At 40.6% G+C, this 25,323-nt stretch overlaps 2 protein-coding genes across 2 annotated transcripts; both read right to left on the bottom strand.

Annotated features, from left to right (window-relative positions):
- Positions 1–1,287: 1,287 nt before the first annotated feature.
- On the bottom strand, positions 1,288–6,682 carry LOC104453473 (protein NLP2). The gene is given in 7 exon segments (XM_010068031.3): positions 1,288–1,923; positions 1,926–2,355; positions 3,318–3,740; positions 3,742–4,288; positions 4,362–4,409; positions 4,957–5,985; positions 6,230–6,682. Coding segments are annotated over 6 exon segments (2,811 nt in total). The 5' UTR covers positions 5,854–5,985; positions 6,230–6,682; the 3' UTR covers positions 1,288–1,457.
- A 6,529-nt stretch (positions 6,683–13,211) lies between these two features.
- LOC104453472 (ubiquitin domain-containing protein DSK2a) lies at positions 13,212–24,930 on the bottom strand. Its single transcript, XM_039317792.1, has 10 exons — positions 24,842–24,930; positions 24,085–24,225; positions 19,330–19,634; positions 15,916–16,647; positions 15,127–15,338; positions 14,924–15,037; positions 14,217–14,272; positions 14,021–14,049; positions 13,821–13,907; positions 13,212–13,743 (listed from the first exon to the last, which is right to left on the bottom strand). The coding sequence occupies exons 1-10, from the start codon at positions 24,928–24,930 to the stop codon at positions 13,595–13,597; spliced, it is 1,914 nt and encodes a 637-aa protein (XP_039173726.1). The 3' UTR covers positions 13,212–13,594.
- Between the last annotated feature and the right edge of the window lie 393 nt (positions 24,931–25,323).

The following is a 25,323-nucleotide window of genomic DNA, read 5'->3' as shown; positions in this document are numbered from 1 at the left end:
GGACCGAGCTCGCCGACACTGGTGAGATCGACCCTCGCCATGGCTAGGAGGGGCCGAGCCTCGCTAGATCCAAGGCCAGGGTCGGCCTTGCCCAGCCAAGGTGATGATCCCGCCCACTGCTCCGTGTTTTGGCGGCTCCGGCTTCCACAGGTTCGTTGCTTTGCGGAAGCCGAGTTGGGTCGTTGTCTTCTCCAATCCACCCTTTGCAAAACGAGTCGAAAAACCCTTGGGTCCTCGGCAAGCTCCGACAATGGAGGCAGGCGAACAAGGCGCTGGTCGCGCTCACAAAGTCGTTGGCGAGGCCGGCCTCGCCGTCGTTGGGCGAGGTCCCGCCGTATTTGGCAAGGCTTGGCCTCACCCACCATGGCGAGGGCCGAGCTCGCCGAACCTGGCAAGATTGACCCTCGCCATGGCTAGGTGGGGCCGAGCCTCGCCAAATCCAAGGCGAGGGTCGGCCTTGCCCAGCCAAGGCGACGGTTGACCTTGCCGTCCATGGGCGAGGCTGGCCAGAGGAAAGAGAAGTTGAAAAAAAAAATTCAAAAATTCAAAAAAATATTTAAAAATTCGAAAAAAATAATAAAAATAATAAAAAAATTTGCCATGTCAGCTTTCACCGGATGGCCGGTATCTACGTCAGCGCCAGCAGGCCAATTTTGGCCAGATGGACTAAACTGGCACAATTATAAAAAGTTTAGGACTAAATTGACTAAAAAAAAGTTTATGATTAAATTGGCATAATTACAATAGGTTTATGACTTTTTTGATAATTCTCCCGAGTTAGATATGTTCGCGAAGGCTAAGTGGCAGCAACCACAAGGCTGGTTGATGCGATCCCAAGGTGGGACTCGAACGATGATAGCTGGGGTCAACATCGTGGGTCGTAGCACGTAGGATTTGAACGATTACAACTGGGGGTATCGTCTCTGAAGCACAAAACCAGAAGGAGAGAGGATAATCGCCAGAACATGGATCAAGAAGCATCGATCAAGGAGTTCGTGGGTTGCCGGCTGGAGATGCGGCCTTTTCCGATGACAGATCAATGTCGTCGGCCGGAGGCACGGCCTTTTCCGATGACGGATCAATGTCGCCGGCCAGAGGCACAACCTTTTCCGATGACAGAACAGTGGTCTCCGGTAATCTTCGAGCTGCTAGGGTTTTTATTTTTTTTAAAGTGTGGCTCTGATACCATGTGAAGTGATAATTATTTTCTAATAATCAAAATAAAAATATGGTTACAAATATATATATGCTCATATGTGCTTAACCCTACTCATAACTTAGTTACTATTTTACCCTTAATACTCAATATTCTCAACAACTAACATCATTTTTGATTTACAAAGTTGAGTCTCATTGCTGCTGTACCAGTCACCATGGGGAAGAGACAAATACTTGTTTTTATGATCGTTCCGTCTGTTTCCACTGTACATTGACTGGTCTGCCCAGACCTTAGAAAATCAATGCAATCCTACCAAAGAAATACATGGAACGCTTGGCTCATAGAAAACGCTTATCTTGTGCCCGCTGCTTCCCAGCGAATTTCTATGTGGATGTGAAGCCGGATGGACGGACATACGGATGGTGTGGCCTTGGGATGTTCTATACACATCCATGCACTCTTCAAGGTCAGCATCACATGTCAAAAGAACCCATTCCCCATCATCATCCAAATATTTTAGGTCGATTCCACCAACATCATCTATGCTGAAACGCTTTGCAATCTCTTGTCGCAGATCTGCGAAACCCCATGTTGGTTGCAAGACCAACCGGATTTTTTCTTCCCCAAACATGGCTTTCACTCTGAAAATTAGTCCATCCTGAAGATGATGCCCCTGAATGTTTGGTAAGGGATGCTGGTCAAATGACATGTGGCTATGGGATCTCGCGAGAATCTGGGGTTCATGTAATTCTGCATGACTGCGAGCCCTCTTTAGTAATTCAAAAGGGCTTCAATTATCTGATCATTTCTGCCGCTTGAGGCTAGGATGGTGGTAGAATGCACATTTGCTTCGTTGGAGCCAGAAGTGGTTGAAGTGGAGCACTGACTACATGATGCAGATGGAGATTTCGAAATGGTGGCCGCAGAATTATCTATATTAATATCAGGCTGGTGATCTGTTTTTTTCGGAGGATCACTCTGCTTTGATGAGCTGGGTCCTTCTCCGGAGATCTCTGTACTTAGTTCAGGGAAGCTTTCATAAAAGGACCCAAGCTTGATAGTACCCTTGGCTCCTTGGACCGAGTCAATCACATGCTGGAGTTTCTTTAAGGAATGATTTACCTTCTTGATCTTTCGTGAAGGCCACCGGGCTATTCCATGCTGCCGGCATATCCTTTTGAGAGTCGTTGGACACACTGCATGATATAAACTGAAACGGTTAAGGAGTGACAGTGGAAGAGAACATATCTCTATGAAAGAAATGAACAAGTCTGCTTATGGTCATCCGCCGTCACCAGAAATCTTATTGCTGCTCCAAAGTCACCAGTAACTGAAAATGCAAACTGTTGAGGATTTGTATCCGGTAGAAGAGAAAAGATCCAAAAGAGCAATTTTACGGTTAATAAGTAAATGGAGATCGAGCACAAAGGTGTGAACAGTAAAATTGGCTCAACATTTTACTAGACACTTAGGGTGATTGAGATAACTCTGAAAATATTTGCAGAAGATTCTCTCCTTAAGCTCACGACAAGGAGGAATGCTGCAAAGAGTATTGCTGTTTATAAGAACTGGTAGAAGAAAAATTAAATTTGAATGAGGCGGATAATGGGAAGGTAAGCAACTGATTTGCAATTCTGAGTGCCTGGAGGGTCATGTGACATTTGCAACATTGATACTGGAGCGTTGCAAGGGCATAAGTTTCAAAGAGAAAAGTCAAGTGAAATCTGGAACTTGAGAATCTCTGTTGATGTCTAAATGTCCTTGGCATAAACTATTTAAGGTTAAACCGTAACATGAAACAACCCCAGAAATCCCTTTGCCTAAGCATTTATTTTTCTTGGATTAGTTGAACTGGCGCTCAGTTAAATGGACTGTTCAATGGATATGAGACCATTTACCCCAATTTAGGTTCTAAAGAAGAATGCAGTTTCCTGCTGAGGCTAATGCATGCTTGCGCAATTTATGAATCAGTCGTTTAAGAGTACCTAATTGAGTGATTAAACTTACTCATCTCCAGAGAATCTAAACAAGATTTTGAATCTTTGCAGTATTTAGAAACAGAAAAAAGCTACCTAATTGAGTGATTAAACTTACTCATCTCCAGAGAATCTAAACAAGATTTTGAATCTTGCAGTATTTAGAAACAGAAAAAAGCTACCTCCTAGTTCTTTTGCAGCATCTTTGAGGCTTCCAGCAAAGTATTGTCGGAGGACATCCACAGTAATTGTCTTCTCCATCTTAGTTTGTCTCTTCTGGCCATCTTTTCCACTACCTCTTGAGTGTTGACTCAAAGATAAAGAATTGCTCCTGCCCTCAACACCAGTGATGTTCTCAGAATCCTGCTGAAGGTGCCAAAACTCCTGATGTTGCGTTGTTATGTTGAATGGTTCTTTGGTTCCCATGTCATAAGTTGACGAAATTGAGACTCCATTGCCCTTCGTCTGAGTCTCCACCATGTGAGCCATCCAGGATGACTCATCCGAAGAGGTTTGTTTCCTTGAAGAGGATGCTACCTCAGTTTCTTTCTTCTGAAGTTTCTTCTCAGTGGCAATTTCTGTCTCTTTAAAAGGCAAAACAATTGCGCCCACTTAAATCTTTCTCAGTAAAAAACTGAGAATTCTGAAATGCTTGATGTATGTCAGCACACAGAAAGTTCAGCATCCGCTTTCCCTCCTCCATGTCTCCACAATCCTTTGGCAAGAAAAGCTCCAGTACAAATTCAGCCAATCCCGTGTAAATGTTTATCACAGGAATAGCCAAGGCAGATTGTAACCTGAACAGTCTAGCATGGTGGGAGAGTGGATACTCGGTGTGGGAAATGGCAGTTACGTCATTTGAGAAAGAGGGTTTATCTGTTGTGAATGCTTTTCCAACAATTCCTTGGCCCTTTAGAAGGTGATGCTCAGAACATGCCTCATGAAACCCACGCATTTCGAGATCCACAACCAAGCAAGCGGAGTCCATGGTGGAGAGGCAGAGAGAATAATTCTCGTCTGAATGCCGGCATCCTTCCTTGCCTTGTTTGATGCAGGAGGCCCAAGTCAAGGCTAGTGGTAAATTGTATGTCTTGCTCACAGACTTCAAAGCCTCTAGAATTCGTGGTATTACTGCTTCATACAACACATCAACCTGAAAGGTAAACCATACGTGAGAAATGGAAACGCAAATTCCCTGCTTTAAGAAGGTAGAGATATTGTGGTACCTTCACAATAGAGGGGTTGAAGCTTTGGGTACTTCTAAGATCAACAGCCTGCAAATATGTATAGCTTTGAGAGACCTAGAAGGCAAATTCTTATTTAAGTTCACAGGTGACAACTGACAACTCAATATTATAAATGAGTAGACTTAAGCATGACCTTTCGGTGGTTTTGAAAGGTTTCTGCTTTTTAAAAGAAACCATGCGGGATAACTGACTCACTCAAATGAATTGATGTACCAAAATAATGTATGGTCCTCCAAGGAGAATTGCCAAATGAAACATACAAGAAAGTATTATTTTAAGTCTAAAATATGAATTTGCTAAGGTGTGATGTAATAACCCAGCACTATATACCTTGACATCAGAAATTCGAAGTTACCATGAAATGCAGATAAATGAAACATTGAACACTCAAAAAGTTAAATGCACATGTTGGGGGAAAGACCATTTGATGAGTTTTATCCATGCAGATTTTGGCTTTCCCATGTCCTCATTGTACTACTATTAGACCTTCGACGAAAAGATACCACTACTGCAATTTTCCTCGGTGGAACTTTGAGAACTTCAAGACAACCGAGACTAGGAGAAAGGAAGCGACCTCCAAAGCTTTACAAACATTCTCCAGATCAGAACGGCAATTGATCTTTTGAGATGTGGTCACAATCTCAACAACACCCAGGCATGTCCCGCTCCCACGTTCAAAGACGGGAACCGCAAGAGACCCACGAACATCGTACTGCCGCGCATAATTAATGCGTGGGTATTCTTCAGTACTGAATAAACGGACATCAGGAGTCCACTCAGGAAGCTTCCCCAGGAAAGCACGGCCTGGCAATCCAAGGTGGTCTTTCGAACCATCATCAGCTTGGAATTGGTAGGATTTAGACACACTTCTGTATCTCTGAAGGCTTCTTGAGCTGAGACCGAGAGAAAAGGGCTGGTCATCTGTAGTAAGCACCTTCCTGCCTTCTCTCCCAACTGGCACCCATATCTGGATAAGCATATCTTTGCCTTTGCTGGATTCGCTCAAGTGACTAATAGCCTGCATTAATCTCAGCTTTATAGATGAAGATAAACCCAGACTGCTCTTTGGCGCAACCCAGAGACTTTGACTCACTTCGGTGCCTTCAACTTGGCCCAGAGATGTGGCGTTTCCAACAGAATTCACATCTTGAATCCGAGATTCTGCGAGTTCACTAGTTTGGGGATCAGCCGAAGGTGGAATTCCTGGCGCAGTATTTCCTCTAGTTTCTTCTTGAAATGCATTCTGATATGAGTCAGTAGTTGGAATCCCAGTAAGAGTCTCCTCTGAGAGCGAATGGTCCGGGGCTTCATTTGGAGCAGCAAAAGTCGGACTCTGTGGGAAGAGGCTGAAGGCAGCAGCTGTTTCTACCCAGCAACCATCAAGAAAGAAGTCATCTAATAAATCCAAGTCCATTTTATCATCAGAAATGTTCTCAAAGGGAGACTTGGGAGTGGGGGGACCATCTTCCATCGGAGCTTGTCCCTTGAGTCAAGTAGACACTCAAATCGTCACAGGCGCGATTATGATCCAAGAAAGAAAACTACAGTCGAGATGGAGAATGATCTTCCACCGAGGATTTAGCCCCGAATCCCGATTCTCAATCTGTTTAATTCAAAGAAACATTGGAAGCTAAAAGGGCTAAGAAACTGCAGATAGAAATGCATTGCAGAAGATAAGCTACCAATTCGAATGCCAGATTTAACTCAAATGAATTGATTTCCCAAAAATGGGACTCCAGAGTACAAAATGAAAAGAATAAGAAAAGAGAGGGTGCAATCAGTTTCTGAAAATGGGTTAAAAGAAAGAGACAAAATGAAAGAATGCTGAGTCCAGCAAAGCAACTCACCCACCCACCCAAAAGAATCTCAATTCCCACCAGCAAGACAAATCTTAACTCAGAGGCAACACTTCACCCGCAGATGCTAAGTCAGAGAGTCTCAGACCAAAGGGCTTTCGTCACCAGAAGAGAACCGCGAACACGCAAGAAAGAGAAGAAGAGCTATTACTCCCCTCAGAAAGTGTTGGAATATGACGTCATGACATCTTCCATCGCCATGGAATATCCCAGACTTCTTGACCCACCAAACAAACACACGGCCTCGTCAGATTCTTCTGCTTTCGATTGTTTGAAGTGTACCCTTCCTCCGTGTGAGAGAGAGAGAGAGAGAGAGAGGGTTTCTAACGACAGCTCTCTTTTTCCCCCTCGTGCCAAGGGCTACAGCCGTTCACGTTTTTTCTTTCTTCTTTCGGTCATGTGAAGTTGATTTCCAGGTAAATTCGGTTCCGACCGGGTGCGGTGAACTGGTGCTGTTCAAGGGAAGATTCCTTAGTATTTCCAAGTGGATAGTTCAGCATATGAGTAAGTTTTGCTTTTTACTTTTCCTTTTCTTTCCTTCCAACCCCAGCCTCCCCCCCCCCCCCCCCCCCGCGGGGGCGGGCCCTCTTTTCCCTCTTTAGACTAAAATCCATCTTAAGCAGCAGCATAGACAAGCCATTTCACTGGCTAGCTCAAAAGGTGAAATCACTTGTCCAGATGAAGGTGGGAAGATGCTTTAGTTTTGGCAGGAGCCCAGCAGTTTACTTTAAATGAATTGTCTAAAACAGAGGTCTGTGCAGTTCTTGTTTATTCTATTGGGTTTGTTAACGTTCTCCATGGTAGAGGCAAGAGGATTATTGATGACCAAGCCCACGATCAATGATCTATTTTCTAATGCCCCACGTATTTTCTCCGTTTTCCCGTCACGATCTTGGAAAATTAGTATTAATTAGAATTCCTATAAGGAAAGAGAATTAATCGAAATTTTATTTCTCATGCATGCCATCGATGATAAATTATGTTTACGATGGACACCGCAGGATTCTCAAATGAGAGGAGTATGTATTGTAACTCAAGCATTGACTAGTGAAAAACGCAAAAAAGAAAAAAAAGAAAAAAAAGGAATTACAGACAATACGATAAGGATAAGAATTTGCTTTCAGTATAACATGGTTTTGATGCAACAATGTCAAAATTTCATGACGACCGATGAAAGCGCTAGTTGTCGCAATCAATTCTCAACACGTCTTTCAAATCGCATCAGATTGAAAAGCCTCAACCAATTCGCACGCTCCAGGAAACCTCTACTTTTTTTTTTTTCTGGGGTCACTCCTGCAGCTGCGCATGTTGGCCACATTACATGGGGTTTGCCTCTCAAATTGTTTGGGAGGCCAAGGGCCTCTTCTTGAACTCCTCTTGCTCGACTTGCCGCATCTCCAAGTAGATGGCCTCATCAACCACCCTTCTCATTATTTTATCTGTCCTGCTTGTCCCCAGCAAACCAAAAGATGGCTTTTCTATTTCCCTTTTTCCTTTTTAATTGTTCCTAGTTCCATCGTCATTCGGTGATGCCTGCTCGCTCACCCACCCGCTATCCCAGCGTCCGACAGAGCAGGTCGGATGCATCTGGGGGCTTCATATATTCCATATCTCACATTAATACTGAGATCATTAGGATCTTTCCAGTCGAAATGACTTGAGGTCGATCATCTTGTTGCCTGTTTTCAGAGAAACCTGAGTGCTGAGCCTGATTGATGATACTGGCTTGTGGGGCCGCCCGAAGTTTGATAAGTTCCAGAGCATGAGGTGTTGCTTATGAGGAAGCACCAAAACTAAACAGACTGAAAATTGATGCTGCTTGAGTTGTTACTGAAAATAGTCTACAAATTCTGGCAGTCCCCATTAAAGTTTCATCAGCAAAGTTTCATTTGGTAAGTAGACAAGGTGTGTTTGTTTTGCGAAAAATAATTTCGGAAAATATTTTCTCATTTTTCCTCATTTTTCAGAGTTTGGTTTATTCAGGAAAATGAGTCAACGGAAAATGTTTTCCTTTTAAAACTTAAATTCATGAAAAAAATTCCACTTTGAAAGAACCGGAAAACTTTTTCCAAAATATTTTAAGGTCATCGCTTAATGAAAAATTTATTATTAAAAAGAATTTCTAATTAAAAATTTTGAATTTATTATTATTATATCTTTTCTTTTCTTTCTTCTTTCTTTTTTTTTTTTCTTATTTTCTCTTTTCTTTCTTTGCCTGTGAACGTAAACCCTAACTCCTCCTCCCCTCTCTCTTTCTCCTTCGCCCCCTCCCTTTCGTCACTACCACCTCCTCCAACCCTAGCCCCTCCTGCGCTCCCATTAGCTTCGCTCCCTCCTCTTCCTCTTCATTGGTGTCTTCTACACCTTCAATCATTTTTCAAATGCAATCCAAACACCAAAAACTATTTTTGGTCACGTATCACCAAATAAAGAAAAACTAACCATTTTCCTAGAAAATGGTTTTCGGGAAAACATTTTCCTAAAACGTTATATTTTTCATGAAACAAACACACCCTAAGAAACAATTTTAAGCTGAGCAATTGATGCTCTAAGCAATGAGAGTCAATGAATAATTCGTACAAATTTTGCCGATAAGATGATTAGACCATGACCTGACTACTCTGTTCTTAAATCGAAGAGACGGTATCAGTATCAGTATCAGAAAGACGCGCCTTGATTGGGAGGTCTAATTCACTTCCAATAGCCTACACAATCCGATTTCAATATTCACGAGAATCTGGACGGCATCCGATTCATCAAAAGCTAAAAGCCAACCGATAATATTTTACGTTAAAGGATTAAAAGAATCGGACCTTTTGTTACTTTTCTCGCCTGTATATGTCAGCTGACGTCTTGTTGACCGCGAACTTTTATTTAAATAAGGGAGAACAGGTTGGAATGCAATCAGATTTTAGCTGACAATAGTAGAGTAATGAAATGGCCCTTGCGTGCTAGCACCCGGCATTATACTCTGGTCAATGAAGAATATTCTGAGGCTGAATGTCCCACTTGCACGATCCAAGCCTGATTCTCAACCAATCGCTGCTTCTCGCGGACACCGGCGGCACGCCAGGATGCGAAACTGTCGCTCCTCATTCACACATTGGAAGCCAAACCCGGTGTTCTATTAGGTTGAATGCAGCCATTTCTTTTGTTTTAGAAATAAAAACTTGAGAATCTAGTTGCTTACGTTCTTCAATGGTAGTCTTGAGCACGCGTGTGGGGTCTGGAATCCTCTTTAACCGTTCAAGTTGGAAAAGGATTGATTCTGTCGTGATAATAGAAAAACTGCATTCTATGTGGACTGAATCTTTCTTTCATCATCCATCATCTCAAATTTTATCTCGTAAGCTGACACGATATCATCCCGTGTTCAATGCACCGCAGGTCATGCAGATTTCGTCCGGATGCATAATCAAAGAAGATTCAGCTCCTTTCAGCTGTGAGGTAATACCACCTTGAGGATGATTTATCCGAAATATGAAAATATGAAGGAATCGCTGAATTTTTGTCAGTAGAATTCCACGTTAACCAGAAAAACACGATCAGACTTTCTAAAGCCAATTTTCACTTGTCGATTAATTTATCCTAATCATGAGAATATGAAGGAATTGCTGCATTCTTATCAGTAGAGTTCCACATTAACCGGAACATAATCTGACTTTCTCAAGCCAGATTTCACTTGTCAATGTATCTGTAAATGCCCTGTAAACGATACAGCACACTGGACGAATGTTAAATGCTTTAACTAATAAAGTCAAAAATCAATTATCTAGTGAATTATTCTGGTTCTAGTAATATTCTATGTCGCTCTGCAACACACGAGCCAATAGAATCGAGTGTGCCAACTGGATTCGTGATGGGTTCCGACAAACTCATTTTTCTAATAGCAAGAAAGATTCAGCATTTGCACAGATTGAGTAGAAAGATTCTAAGGTGTCCTGTACTAAACATGGAGAGTCCAATACTGCCATCTTTAGCTGCTGTTGAAAGGAGGCGACTGGTATCAATTAAGAGATAGCTAACAGGGATTCGAGTTGGAGGAAATCGATCCTTGCCCTTGATATTATCTTCAGATGAGCTGAATAAGCAGTGCAAAAAGAGCAGTACGCATGCATATGTTAGTGAGATGGTGTTAGCTGAAAATTTGACAGAAACTACATCATTTTACGAAGCGAGGAGGTCATATGGCCTTGAATTCTAAAACACGGGAAAATATCATCTGTATCAGATCCAAGGACCAATGAAACGAAGTGATCATTGAACTTTCTGAGATGTCTAAGTCAAAGAAATGCACATTGCACATTGAAAATCCATGGCTTTAACACGGGACCTGGTCATATAACCTAATGACTAGGCCAGCTAATGCCATAAAGTAAAAATGAAGGAATCTAATGTCATCTTAGATGTGGTAGTTGTTCTTTTTATCCTGGATACAGATTTCAATGGATATTCTTCTCCATACAATATGGAATCATCACGGTTGAGTAGAAGTTTGAATGAATTCATTCTTAGCATGATACCCAGCTGTCTGTTTCTAAGTACATGCATCTCTAGTCCCCATTGACAGTAACGCTTCTCAGGCAATATTTAGCATCAACGACTCGATGCAGGGGATGGTATCGCAGAGTTTATCTAGTTGACAAAAGGACAAAACCATGTGACCTCCGTTGGAGGTTGCAGTGGAAGAGCTCGAACCAATGGAGATTTTTCTGACTTTACATGGAAGACCTTTGAGTTCACAGATCTCAGACTGAAGTTCGACTTTTAGGACCCAGAACTACATGGATACACACAAGGATTACTCAAGGAAATAAGTTTTCGTGTCTCTCATTGAAGCAGCTTTATTGAGATTGAGAGACAGCTCAAAACGATATCTTTCAGCAACTCACTTGACTGACAAGTACTAGGACGACAACATTCAATCCTTCAATTCAGCAAGTAAAGAGACAAAGTCGATGCCGGCATTTAAACTGTTCTTCAACCATCTTCCCTTTCTGCTTTTCTACAGTAGCGGCTTGGTTTTTCAGCACCAACTTTTGATCATTCCCCTTCATACTGGTCAACATATATTTTACTCTACACAGAAGAAAGATAGGACAAAAGGAATTTTGCCTTCCGTCAGTCATTAGAAATACTATACCCTGATGATGTTTCTAATCAGTGAACCTCTCTATTCATGGCTTATTTCCTCCTTCACATAACATATATGCTTACAAAGAAAAAATGCATTTGGCTATGCGTTTAAACTGTCTCAATGCATACTAGATTTGACAAATTAGCACAGAAGGTTTCAGTTACGTTTCCACATTAGACTCTACTAGCCTTAAATTTTAAACAGCACGTGTGAAGAAACATAAGAATCAAAAGAATAATCTTCAAACCCAACCTCAGTTCCAAAGGCATATATGTGTGTGTGTTGTGTGTGTGTGTGTGGAATTCATTGCTCTATTTCAATGAAAATTAAAACGTAATGTAATTTACCAATTAAGGGTTTATTTCAATATAAAAGATGAAATAAAGAAATTAAATAATACGGGCATGTCTAGTTGGTGCAGTTCCTTATGTGGATCCAGGAACCGGAATGGTTATTCCCGGTTCCCAAATTGCAACTGTGAATCCCCTGGAACCAGCTGGTTTGATCCTGTGCCGTTTCCAGGTTAGATTGGATCAATGCACACCCCTAAATGAAACTGTGAGAGCAATGTCCGGTATTATAATTTGTCTGCAAAGTTGTATGTTAAATGAACGTCGGCAGAGTACAAGGAAATTTAAAGGAGCGAGTCATATTCGATAGCCAATGAGAATTCCTCACTTCACCTGATGTTCCAATTGTGTAAAACAGAATACACGTGAACTGAAATCAATGAGAGATTGCTTCATTCATCTACTGCACTGACCGGTTACAAGCCGTATCATGACATGTCGCTGTATTTCAATCCACTTCTGTTACTGGAAATGATGTTTGCTAACACTCAAGTACAAGTACTAACGATCTTACGTTCATCTAATTTCTATGGCAACCTTCTTTAGAATTAGGAAGCCGCAATCACCATCGAGCTGTTGAGTGAAGACCAATTTGAACCATATCTGTTTTGTTTTGAAGTGAAAAGATCAGACTGTGAACTGAGATTTCATTAGCCCAAAATAGACCAACCTGAACCTACAAGTATTGAAAGTCCTAGACCTGAACAAAATAGGGAAAACACCAATTCCTACTTAGATTTTAATTAGTTCCTCATTCAAATACCTAGAATATCATCCGTATTCCCTCTGTCTTCTCGAAGAAGATAGAGAATTTGAGGGCTCTACAATAGGGAAGGTAGACCCCACCTCGGAGCTTGCTTTGGCTACCACTAGATAGGCTGGTATAGTAGCTGGTATAGTAACCACCCACACTTGAGGTGAGTAGAGTGAGTTTATCCACTGCAGAGCTAGCGCGCCTTACGGCACTGCACACAACCACACACCAATCCCTACTCCAATTCTGTTAATTAGTTCTTCGTTCAAATACCTAAAAGTATGAATAACAAAACAGCCCGCGTGGGGAATAACAAACATTATAGGATCAACTAAAGTTGGTTCAATTCAGGCCATACCTATTGTGTCAATTGCAGTCTGGACCAACCAGAAATTCGAAGAACGGCTGCGTAGCTCAAGTCTTTTGATACCAATGCGGCACTACCTTGGACTAGGGTGACAACTTTAAGTAGAATTGCCAAAACGAGCCTTGTATTAGGCAAATGGTGCGCTGTAAGGGCAATGAAAAGGGTGTTTAACAGGAAATTTCTCTCCCTTCATGAAAGCTATCAACCCAGCCAGATAGTTTGCACTGGTCTGTTACAGTCACCTCTACGCCCCATCAATTCAATATGTTAACGAGCCTGGCAACTTAAATAATAGTTTCCAGGAGTTGAAAGGAAGAAAGAAAAAGTTCTAGATTTGATCTAGATCCAACATATCCAACACAAACTGCACAGACAACGTGATTAAAAATGGACCGAGCAGTTTAAGAAAGCGGAAAAAGAAGCACACATTAAAATTGGCTGGAACTTGAATCATGGCAAGTGCACTGCTTCCATCCTCCACGAGCAGAAGAATCTTACATTCTATGAGCAGACGAGACTTCAAGACATAATACTTATCAATGTGCATATGTATGTACAGATGTGTGAGGTAAAGGAAGTGTGAATATAGCTTGTTGCACAAGCCGACCCCCAGCTTCAGAGCTCTACCACTTTGCACTTGTCTATACGCCAAGGGCACAATATTGCATCTTTTAGCACATCCCGGTTGATTAATTTAATGTGATCATGAATTTCTCTGTTGTAAAGAGAAGTAAGGTGCCCCTTAACATTATTGACCTAGATTCATCAAAAGTCGGTCAACAGCAGCATGGACATTTCCAGATGTTGCACGCAGGGCCCTAATGTTCTCTTGGGTGTCAAAGAAGCCCATTTCTTGAAGCTGCGACAGCTGAGTGGCATAAAGTTCTTCTGGCGGCACTACAAAACACAGGTTAAAGAAATCAATATAGTGATGATGAACAGGATAAATAAGAGTCAGGAAAAAAAGAACCAACCATCAGGCACACTTGGAGTTAAAGTATTAGCTCCAAGACCACCAAACATGTTTATCAGCTGCTCCATTCCAGCATTTGTTGGAGTACCTGCTGTATGCAAGCATTTTCACAAAAGCCAGCAAACCAGGATTAAGGCAATACTGAAACAGAGATTCTTAAAGAGATTCAGAATGATGGAATAAAACAACTCATCAAGTTACCTGCAGTTTCACCAGTCTGACCCTGCCCCCTGCAAGGAGATGCAAAATATTAGCAACAAAGAGCATTGGTCCAGCACTGGGTAGGTAACTCATAAAAACTACTAGCAGATTAAGAGATCAAGAGATCTCACTGTTTGTTCAATGAGCTCATCTATAATTGAGGAAAAGAAGTGCTTTCTCATGCATTTCCACTTACTGGTTTGATTGTGGTCGACTGATTGATTGAACTGACTGTTGGAGAGCTAGCATTTGCTGTGAGAAAATACAGTCAAATTAACCTCTTAACATAAGGATCAAGGTACAGTTTTTTTAATGCCAATGACAACATGCACAGGCCAGCCAGACTTCATCCTGTTACCGAGCTTGACTAGCACACAATAGCATCAACCCTGATATGACTAGACAAAGGAATGGCACTAATGCAAAAGTATTATCTAAACCACACAAAAACTCATGCACACCCAAAATTGCTCAATTGATCATTATGCCAATCAACGGTAGCTGCAGAACCAAGAGGAGGGTTGGGAAAATGCTTTACAGGAAGCAAGAATGTAATGAAACTACACAGGCATATTCTGAATAATGTAAATCTACTGACCCAAGAGTGAAAAGTTTCCTCCATGCTAAAAGACAGACAGCATTAGTAGCAACCCTGTCACTGGATGTCAAAAAATATTGTCTTGATGCATTTAGATGCATGAAAAGGTACATTGTTGCTATATTGATTCTGTGCAAGGAAAGTGGGTGCAAAGCATGCCAAAGGCTTTGTTTCTGTTTTACCTATTCACCGAGGCATGGTTTAGAGAAAAAGAGAGAGAGAGAGAGAGAGAGAGCACTGGGTCGGTTTTGTGGAGCAGCAGAGCATGTGGAGAGATGTGTCCATACATTACATCAGCAACATACCTGCATTGTTTCAGGGGAAGTAAGCTGGCGAAGGAGTTCTGGATTTTGCAACATTTCTCTTACTTGAGGGTTCATATCAGCCATGCTGCGCAGCTGTGGGTTGAGATTGATAATCTAAATTAAGAGGACTTTTTCAGTAGTTGATCGATCTAAAATCTCATCAGCACTCACTTTTAAGGAGTTTTGGACAAAACCATCATTACCTGATTAATATACTCGGGATTCGAGAAAAAAGACTGCATCATCTGCGATAGGGCAGGATTTTGCATTAACTGATTCAATAAAGCAACATCTGCTGAACTCGAAAACATCTCATCCATTTGGGGAAAATTAAGATTTCCCAATCCAGCAATGCTAGGTGGTTGAGTATTGGTTGCAGTATTTGACCTAGTGGTATTGCTTGTATGAGTCCCTCCTGATGTCATGCAACACAAGCAAATTTATGTTAAAAGTTTTGCAAAACAATTCCCCAAACTAAAGTGCATGTTCATATACATGGGAACATCTGAAGAAATCAGAGGAAAATTGTGCTATAAAACAGTTTCCTAATTAATAGTCAACTTATTTCCTGTTCCTAACTGCAGCTGGAAAACCATCTTTCAACTACATATTTTGGCTTTTCCGACCCAATATTGTCCAAGTTCATAATAGGGTGGATCAGTACAGCAGAGGAAAAGCACCCAATAAAGCAATAAAAAGAACAAAAGAAATCAGCATCTTCATCGCTTCACCATCTAGACAATTACATATTGAATAAGTGGTCAGTGGAGGCTGCAATAAAGGCATATCCTAGTCCCACATATCGGCCTGTACATAAGTGTAACACTCAATTATTCATTGATGAACCTGTTTTTTCAATAGCACCACGCTCTAAAGAGGAAAGAGGATTCAAGCTTGAACCAAAAGAAAGGAATCTAAAACACAAGGGAAAGACAACTTACCACATCGAGCAAAAATATTATGAAAATAAAAAAGAAGATGAAGCTTCTTACCACCAGTATTGCCCCAAGGATTAGGCAACGGACTTGTATTTGGGGCAAGCGCTGCAGTTGTTTCAGAAGAGTCACTTGAAGGAGGATTGGTCCCATCTGTAACTTGTGAACTGCCTTGGCTCCTCAAAAGAGCAGCAAATGGGTTTGAACTCGAGTCATTTCCACTGTTCCCTCCCATGGTTGTGGCATTCAGGAAAGGTTCCTGAACATTTTCATACATGCGTCTCAGCATATTAAATCCCTCAGGAGAAGCTTCAATGTTGCTCATAGCTCTGTCTGTGTTTCGCATCATCTCACGCATAAGTTCAGGGTTCCTTGCAACTTCTAAAGTCTGCCGAAGAATGCCAGGATCATTAAGAATATGTGCTAGCTCCGGATTCCGGTCAATGATCTCACGCATTTGAGGGTTGCCCATTATTAAGCTGCGCATTAAATCAGGATTATTCATGAGGCTTTGCATGGAAGGTGTGTTCATGATCTCTCTCATCATATCGGGATTTTGACTAAGCTGCTGATGAACTTGTTCAATTTCCGGAAAACCAGCTCCTAATAAATTAGGTTCTCCAAAAAAAGTTGCCCCAACACCAGCACCCACACCTTCATCTGAAGCAACACCGCTTGTAACACCTGATCCAGGGTTAATGCTTCCAGCACCAGGAGCAGCAGAAGGAGGCATGCCTGCTGATGGGGGAGAACCTCGAACCATATGCACAGTATGATCAGCCTGCAGACCTTTAAAAGCAGCAAACAAAAAAATTCCATCAGATCATAAAACTATTCAAACGTGATGCATTTGATAGAAGGATATAGCAAGCCACCTGAATAGATTTTAGTTAGACATAGGATTCCATAAATAAGAAAAAATAAAAGTACAATGCGCATAAACACTAGAGAAAACAAATCGCCCACTAACGGCAATGTCAGATTTTGTGAGATCACCACCAATTATTCTAAAAGCTTAAGCTGTTGGATGAAGGCATGGTTTATTATTTAAATATTCTAAAAGACACCCTTCACTAGCATACATCCACATGCACCGTGAAGGGCAGAAGGCTAGAAACTCTGTACCTCCAACCAAAGCAGATTAAATGATCCATAGCACATAACCCAAACAAATGCTTATGTCCATAGTTTATCATAGTGTTAACAAGATGATGAAACATAAGAAATTTGTTTCTGCTAAAGGAACCTCCCATAACTTATGTCTAAACTTCCACAGAAGAGGAGCAAGTAATTTGTTTAGCCGGTTCTCAACTAAATACAAACCCTTCCAAAACTCATCTGACTCATTTTTTTGTCCAGTCTAAATAAAGGTCAACCATTCTGTCAAGACTCATCATATCATGATCCTCGCTCCAGTGAAGAGAGCACTATTGCAGATTAATTTTTACCATGACATCACCTAACTCCAACTCTGTCAAATGAATTAACACAGATATCATCAACTAGCTCCCATCCATTTGAGCCATCATAATATAAATGTGAAACAGGATGACTTTTCAGATATGGAACATAGAGATGTATATTTTTTTTTTTTTTTTGGTCGAATAGAGATGTATAATTCACAGAGTCAAAACATCAAAGTTGTTTTCACATTTACATCTTATCTTTACCCCTTTCTTTGAGACCATTGTGGCCAAATACCTCTCACCTTTGCTTTTTTTGGATCACCGGATCATGTTTCCTTGTCCTGCTCAACTAATTTTCCCATGGACTAATTAGCTAATTTCTTCAATCAGCTTATTTGAACAACTGAGTTCGAATATGTACATATCATGATTATCTCTAGATCTATGGAGTATGGCAATACCATCGTCATTTATTTGAACCACATATGTACCTACATCTCCACATTCAACTTGAGGACCTAGTTGTGGATTGTTCTTAATCTCTTAAATCATTTTGGCCAAGTGCAATACATCTTTGTTTTCATCAACACGTTATTTTAGAAGAGTTACGACTTTGTCAGTCCTGCTAGACCAAAAAATTAGTGAAAAATATGGGAAGCAAACAATATTGACCGGGGTTCATGGTTCAGTTTTGTTCGGTTGCAGCATTCTCCACCCAAACCAAACAACCAAACTGATACCTACAGCATTAAAATTTGATTTTTCAAACCCATGACACAAAGCTGAAACAGATAAGAAGCTTTAACTTATTTAAGACTACGTACTTTCATTATTGATGGAAATCAACAAAAGTGAACGCATTTTTCTCCATAAAATGAAAAAGATCAATGGTAAATCACCATCAAATCGATGTAATAATCCAAAACTTCAGAAAAAAGTTCAATTATTGTACATAAAAACATAAAACTACCAACTAAACTCCTTCCTGGCCTATCTCAATAATTCAAGATCAATAAAGAATTACCAATCAGATAAATGCAGCCTCTCATTAGATAGTTCCTAGACATCTTAGATAAAGGATGGTTCATACTGCAATTTGCGACTAACTAAAAGCATTACCTCATTTCTAAAACTCCTTGATTTCATTGGCTTCATATGTTGATGAACCGATAAATTAATAAGGAAAAAAAAAACCCATCCCAACAAAACATTAAACCGAACTTCCCTGGTTTAGTTCGTTTTGATTTTTCCACCCTTAATATATGCTTAGAACGTGATCTATTAACTGTTCCAGATCACTCTCAACTGATAGTTTGAGCTTAGCTGTTGAGAAAAATTGCCAGAGATGTTTTTCATCTTGCCTGTATTAGTGGACAAAGGATTCCAATAAAATATAGTAATCCGTTTCCTGGATAGTACTTCTGTTCTTCTTTAACTCGGATTAGGCCAACTCATTAATTAGCCGCGTAGAAGGGATATAAGTTATGATTTGCATAATACCTGCAATGGAACAAAAAGAAGGGAAAAAGTACGCACAAAGACGCACTTCTTCTATATCGCAGCACCAAAAGAACCCACTCATCATGCATTGTTTGAAGATTAGAGCATGGAATTCAGGAAACCACTTTCTTCAATGGTCTATGCAGTCAGGGGGGCGAAAACAAAAGGCATCATCATCAACATTCAATTCATTAGGAGGCCATATCAAAGATCCATGCAATGCAGCTGTTTCTTCACTATTGCAAAATCAAAAAAAGAAAAGCAAGATGATCCCGAACGAGACACCCTTTGAACTCTAATCATCAGCCACCGACCCAAATCCAGTAATATGGGAGGGGCTTTAGAATGAGAACATCGCGCATCATTACCGGCAGAACCCAAACCTCCACATTCAGTAACCGGGCATCGCAAAACCATCAGAACCCAACCGCAACCAACCTTCCGAAGAGCTTACCCAGACAGCTAAACGCGCCCAACAATCACGCGCCATGCCAACAGAAGCCTCGCGAAAATCGATGACAACGGCCCGACGCGAAGCACCGAACGCGATGGAAATTCAACGTACCGTAGCTGGCCAGGGTCTGGTCGTCCTTCAAAATCCGGCCTTTGTAGATCAGCCGCTGCTGATCGGCGGGGACGTCGCAGTCCCGGGCCAGGGCCGCCTTGAAGGCCCCGATCGTGGACTCCGGGCTCGCCCGGACCGCGATTTTGGAGCCGTTGGAGCACCGGACGTTGATCGCGACCGCCGCCGCCGCCCCGGTCGCGCCACCGCCGCCCTCCCCTCCGCCGCGGCGGGGGCGCCCGGGCGCCGCTGGGATCTCCTCCGTCCGAGCCCATCGGGGCCGCGCTGCGATCCGGCCGGCGGAAACCCTAGGCCCGACGAGACGGCGATCGGAGCTCCGGATCGATGGGGGCGATGGGGGCGATACGGATTGGGCGATTGTCGCTGGAAGAGGAAGAGAGAGAGAGAGAGAGAGTTTTTGTCCGATGCGGAGGGAGAGAGGTTTTTGCAGGAAATGAGAAAAGGACAGATGGCGATGTTTTCCTCCTCTCCCCCCCTTTTTCTTTCTTTTCTCCTCCTTTACTTCCTACTTAATACAACAACAAAATTACAAATTAATATGATGTTATTATATATAGAAGATCTCGAATCAATATAATTATCATAAATTTATTTTAAATTAATTTTTTTATCACAAAGAATTTCTAAACAAGTACATTTATAATGAATTTGTCTTTCATTAATTTTTGTTGAATTAAATTAATATTACGAAAACAACGAACCGACATGCCTAAAACAAATGGAGAGTAAAACCTTTAGTTAATACATTCATTAATTATTGTATGTCATCCAACTTCAATAATTTAATAATAACGAAAAATCACGAGTTTATTAATTTGGGTTTTTTAGTGATAAAAATTAATTTTTGATAAATTCATTATAATTTTATCAATTTAAGATTTTTTTATGATGTTAATTATTTACTTTCCTATTAAATTTTCTTACCAATAAAACCATAGAGATTGAAATTTGGCAGGAATGAATATCTAATTATAGTAGGACTAAGTTTGTTTTGCAGAAATAAATAATTAAGATGATCGACTATATTGCTTATATAATAAATAAACAAAAAAAAAAGTTATCATCCATGAAAACGTTCAATCGAACATTTTTTCAAGAAAAATATTTACTAAATCATTTGTTTTTGTAAAATAAACAGACCCTAAAAATAGAATTTTTTTTTTTTTTTGGTAACTCTCGCGCGTGTTAGAGTTGGCGAACGTGTGTACTGGCCCAAGTAGTTTGGACTAAGCCCGATCCACAAAGACACAAAGGTGATTTGGGACATCAAAGGCCCCGGCCCTAATGGTCTCTTTCTCTGGTTTCCACTTCATACATCCGAGACAAATTCTCACCCTCTCATAAATCCACAATTTTTTTTCTATTTTGTAACCAATTGCTACTTCATATACACAATTTCCTCGTTTTATTTAGATCTTGCAAAGGACCACGATCGAAATTATAACGGCTTTCTAGATGGCTAGCCGGTACCTCTAAATGGACAGTGATAGTTTCGCTCCTTCATTGCCCCAGTGATGCGAGGAATTGCCTACGTGGCCACTTCACCCGAGCAATAACAAGAATTCCATGATGCCTATAATGAAAATATACAATAGCTAGATGACCATGCGGAAATGGAATGGCAACAATGGGCTGATGTCCCTTGCTAAGGCGACATTGACATCCCTTTACTCGGCAAAACCCTATCCTAGACAACAAGTAAATCCTGAACGATTTCACGTAAACTTCTCAGCAATAAATATCCACTACTTGGAAGACATCCGAAATCAAGGTCCTCCCTAATTGTAAGAAGTTGGTGGTGCACACAATTAGTGGGGAATAAACTAGTCGCCAAATTTGGAGGTGGGATGGGCCTATTAGGAGGCACCAAGAGAAGCATAACTGCTCCATGTCCCCATCCGAGGGAAGCTCAACAGCTAGTAGAATAGGGCAAACCAACTGCTCATTCAAGAACAATGCAATAAGGAACCAACAATTACTTACAAATCATATGCTTGTTGTCAAGCAACCTTTTGTCTTCGCTCAATATATGCAATTTGGGCAATGTGTGCAAGGTGCGTGCAATTCAACCTTCCACGATTGACGAACACAAGGATAAAAGGCTTCACAAAGAGAAAAAGACTAAAATTGGTGCATCATCTCCTTTTAGTCTCATTGGCATCGAATCACTAGACAAGTCAAATCAATTTCGCATGATATTATGTCATGGGCCACTAGATCAGGCCCAAGTAGTGGATGATTAGAGATTGTGAGGACCCAAGGAGGGGGGACGGGGGAGGAGATTGGGAAAAGGGAAAAAAAGTGGGACCCATGTGCAATTTATAGTGGGGCCACATCTCAACAAAGAGAAATAATTGAATAGGAAAAATATGTTTTAGACCTATTATGGAGTCTACATTGTATTAAAGTCGGAACCAAGAAGAAAATTCAATTCTTCACTAGAAATAAAAAGTTTCCCTCACTAAAATAACATTTAGGTAATCACTAACTTTTTAATTATTTAAATAGATATTATTATTTAGCCATTGGTGATTATAATAAAAATAGCCCAACTAACGTCATAGATCGTGTAATACGAATCAAAATTTGATGAATTTCTTTTTTTTATGAAAGTTTTCGAACAATGACTTTTTCTCATTTAGATTAATTTTTGTGTGTGACAAAATGAGCCACACCAATGTGCAAATAAGGGACTCTGTAAAGGTGATAATGGTAATGGCAATAGGAATGAGCTGTTCGTGCCATATCAAGGTCAAATCTAATTTTGTCTTCCTGACCAAGGAGGGAATGGGGGCATAAAATTGCAAGGTCTCCCATCCCAGAACGAATCTCCCACCTGTTTGTTCCTCTTGAACCTTTTAAGGATTTGCTCAGGACCAAAAGGCTTACAAAGTTATGGATGTCAACTTTGATTTTGAAATTTGTACATAAGTATCGAATCCTAAAATGAGTTATGATGCTCTCTTTTCTTTTTCTTTTTTTGTTTTATATTATTTTATGTAATTATTTATAGTTTCTCATACATATTATAAACTTGCTTTGGCTCACATAGGGTAAATTTTGCAACTTGTATATCCTCTTCTTTCTTGTGATGTAGCTTTGTTACTATTATAGTTGGGATGCACAAGTAATGCTGGGGATTCGAGTGAAAAACACTAGAAATGCCAAAACTTGCATACAATACACAGTTTAGTGTCAAAAGTTTTCGCCAGCTCACTTAAGTATCAAATTAGGGGAAAAAAACAATCACTTAAGTGCCAATGGTGAGAACTTCTAGCCAAATTGATTACGTGACATTTGTAAATAAAAATTTTAAGTGCCATATCTTATATTTTTAAAAACCTAGTCCACACAAACATGCGAAACAATGTTGTTTAGTCCAACATGGTTGGGTAAGAAGAAAACGATGTCGCATGCCGTCAAGGGCAAAAGCAACGTCATTTGAACTTGAGTAAAAAGGCTAGCCTCGTCACATCTCTCCCTTTGTCGTCGCACGCCCGCCTCGCTTGCCGTCATCCAACTCTTGAACTAAAGCGCACCCAGAGATATATAGCTCTTTCAAAAGTGCCAAATCTATTGAGATCATCAACATCAACTAGGTATATGCAGTTTTCGACAAATAACATCTTTAGACCCTTGGATTTTCGGAGGTCCATCCTTTTAACTAAGGTGCATCCAGAGACACTCAACACTTCCAAGAACTCTTGCCTACCGAGACCTTAAATTAAGTTTGCATGATTTCCAACAGCTAATTTCTTTAGACACATGGATTTTGGAAGGTCTAGCATGATCTTTGAAGAACTCTAACTTATCAAGATCTTGAATTTCGAGTAGGGTTTTGCAATTTTCAACAAGTAACATCTTAAGACACTTGGATTTTGGAAGGTCCAACCTTTCGATTGAAGAACACCAAGAGATGTTCAATACTTCCAAGAGCACCAATCTATTGAGGCCTTTCATTTCCACTGAGCTTTCACAATTTTGGGCATCTAATATCTTCACATGCTCGGATTTGAGAAGATCAAGCCTTAAAATTGAGACATACCCATAGATACATAGCACTTCAAGGAACTCCAATTTATCGAGTTATTGAATTTCGATTAAGGTTTTGCAATTTTCAAGATATAATTTCTTTAGACCCTTAGATTTTGGAAGGTTAAATATTTGAATTGAAGTACACTCCTAGATATATAGCTCTTCTAAGAACCCCCACCTATTAAGGCCTTAAATTTCGACTAATTTTTCATAATTTCCAACATGTAATACCTTCAAACAAATAGATTTTCAGAGGTCCAGCCTTTCAATTGAGGCACACACAATGATATATAATTTTTCCAAAAATTCCAACCTATCGAGGCCTTGAATTTCAACTAAGCTTCTATAAGATCCAGCATCAAATATCTTCAACCCTTGGATTTTGAGAGGTGTAGCCTTTCAATTGATGTGCACCCAAAGATATTCACCTCTTCCAAGAACTCCAATTTTTCGAGACCTTGAATTTCAACTAAATTTCCGCAATCTGGAGTGTCCAGTATCTTCAAAGCCTTGAATTTTCAAAGGTCCAACCATTTAATTGAAGCACACATAGAGATTTTTAGTACTTTCAAGAAGTCCAATCTATCAAGGCCTTGAATTTCGACTAAGTTTTTGTAATTTACAAAATATAATTTCTTTGGCCCGTCTAACCTTTGAGTTGAAGTGCACCCATAAATATATAGCTCTTCTAATAACACCTACCTATGGAGGCCTTGAATTCCGACTAAGTCTGCTAGGAAGCGACGAGATGGGCCCGGGCCTCTTCTGTTGGACACCTCCGAGTCAAATGCCTCATCGAAATCTCCAATTCCAGTCCAGTCCTCTGCCAAGTCCTGAACCCACCTATTGCAATCATCTTGGTTAAGACTAAAATTAGTAGGTGAGTACACCAAAGACAACCACCACAGTTGTTCGGAATTTTCAATGTTAGAGACCTCCATGAATTCAGTTTTTCTCTGCAAAGGAAATGGATAAGACCACAGGATCTTTCCAAATGATGGCTAATCCTCCTGCTGTATTATCCATAGGAATTTACATCTTGTAAGAGTCTCTATCAAACTAAAATCACATTTTGTCTTCAAAAAAATTCAATTTCCAAGTCATAGAAAAAGCAATTAGCCTTCAACTCTCTCACTGTGGAGTTTCCTACGATGCCTCAACAGTTCGAGGCTATAATATTCATTGCAACGATGGGGCATAGATTTGCCTGCCTCCCTTATCCACTAAGCAGAGAAACAGACTTACTCCTCAAGCATAACACCGCCAAAGCCACAAATCTCAGACAGCTTTCTACCGAGCATTTGAACAACCACTTGGTGTGCAGTCACTTTAACATGTAGAAACAACCCTCGCCTCAAAACCCTTGGGTAAACTCATCCACTAAAACTCATCCAGCAATCCGGTAATAGGACCGAAGTAATCACCACACTCCAGTTCAGAGGGGAAAACAAGGACTAACCTCCTCACCATACTCCAGTTCAGATGCGAGAGAACTACATTTGCCAGCTTTTCGAGATACTTGTCCTGTAAAAGGATCTGCCCAATCATGTCTATGGAACTCTTAGTGAGACCACTCTTATGCATAGTAAACTTCCAAGTTAGCCATGTGGTAAAAATAGTTGGGATGAACAAGAGGAACACACGCCAATGAAACTCAAATTAACTACCTGCAAAAACCAGTTCAAATGAACTAAACCACCTTATCAAAGGAGCGCACAATCATCTCATGATTCAGAGACCCCTGCAAGTATCACTAACCATGCTTGATTATGTGTTCTATGAGTCCAGTCAAACATAAAAAGAATTACTTTTGCAACAATACATTTTTACTAGATCATCCACAGGATGAACTCGTGCATAAGCATATTATCATATGAATATACTCAATCACCCACATAAAGTCAGTTTCATATACAAAATGTCTAATTTTCTCATCTTTCC

The sequence above is a fragment of the Eucalyptus grandis genome, chromosome 7 (assembly GCF_016545825.1).
Source record: "Eucalyptus grandis isolate ANBG69807.140 chromosome 7, ASM1654582v1, whole genome shotgun sequence".
Taxonomy (NCBI): Eukaryota; Viridiplantae; Streptophyta; class Magnoliopsida; order Myrtales; family Myrtaceae; genus Eucalyptus; species Eucalyptus grandis.
Note: the sequence above shows the minus strand (reverse complement) of the source record. Positions and strands in the feature narration are given on the sequence as shown.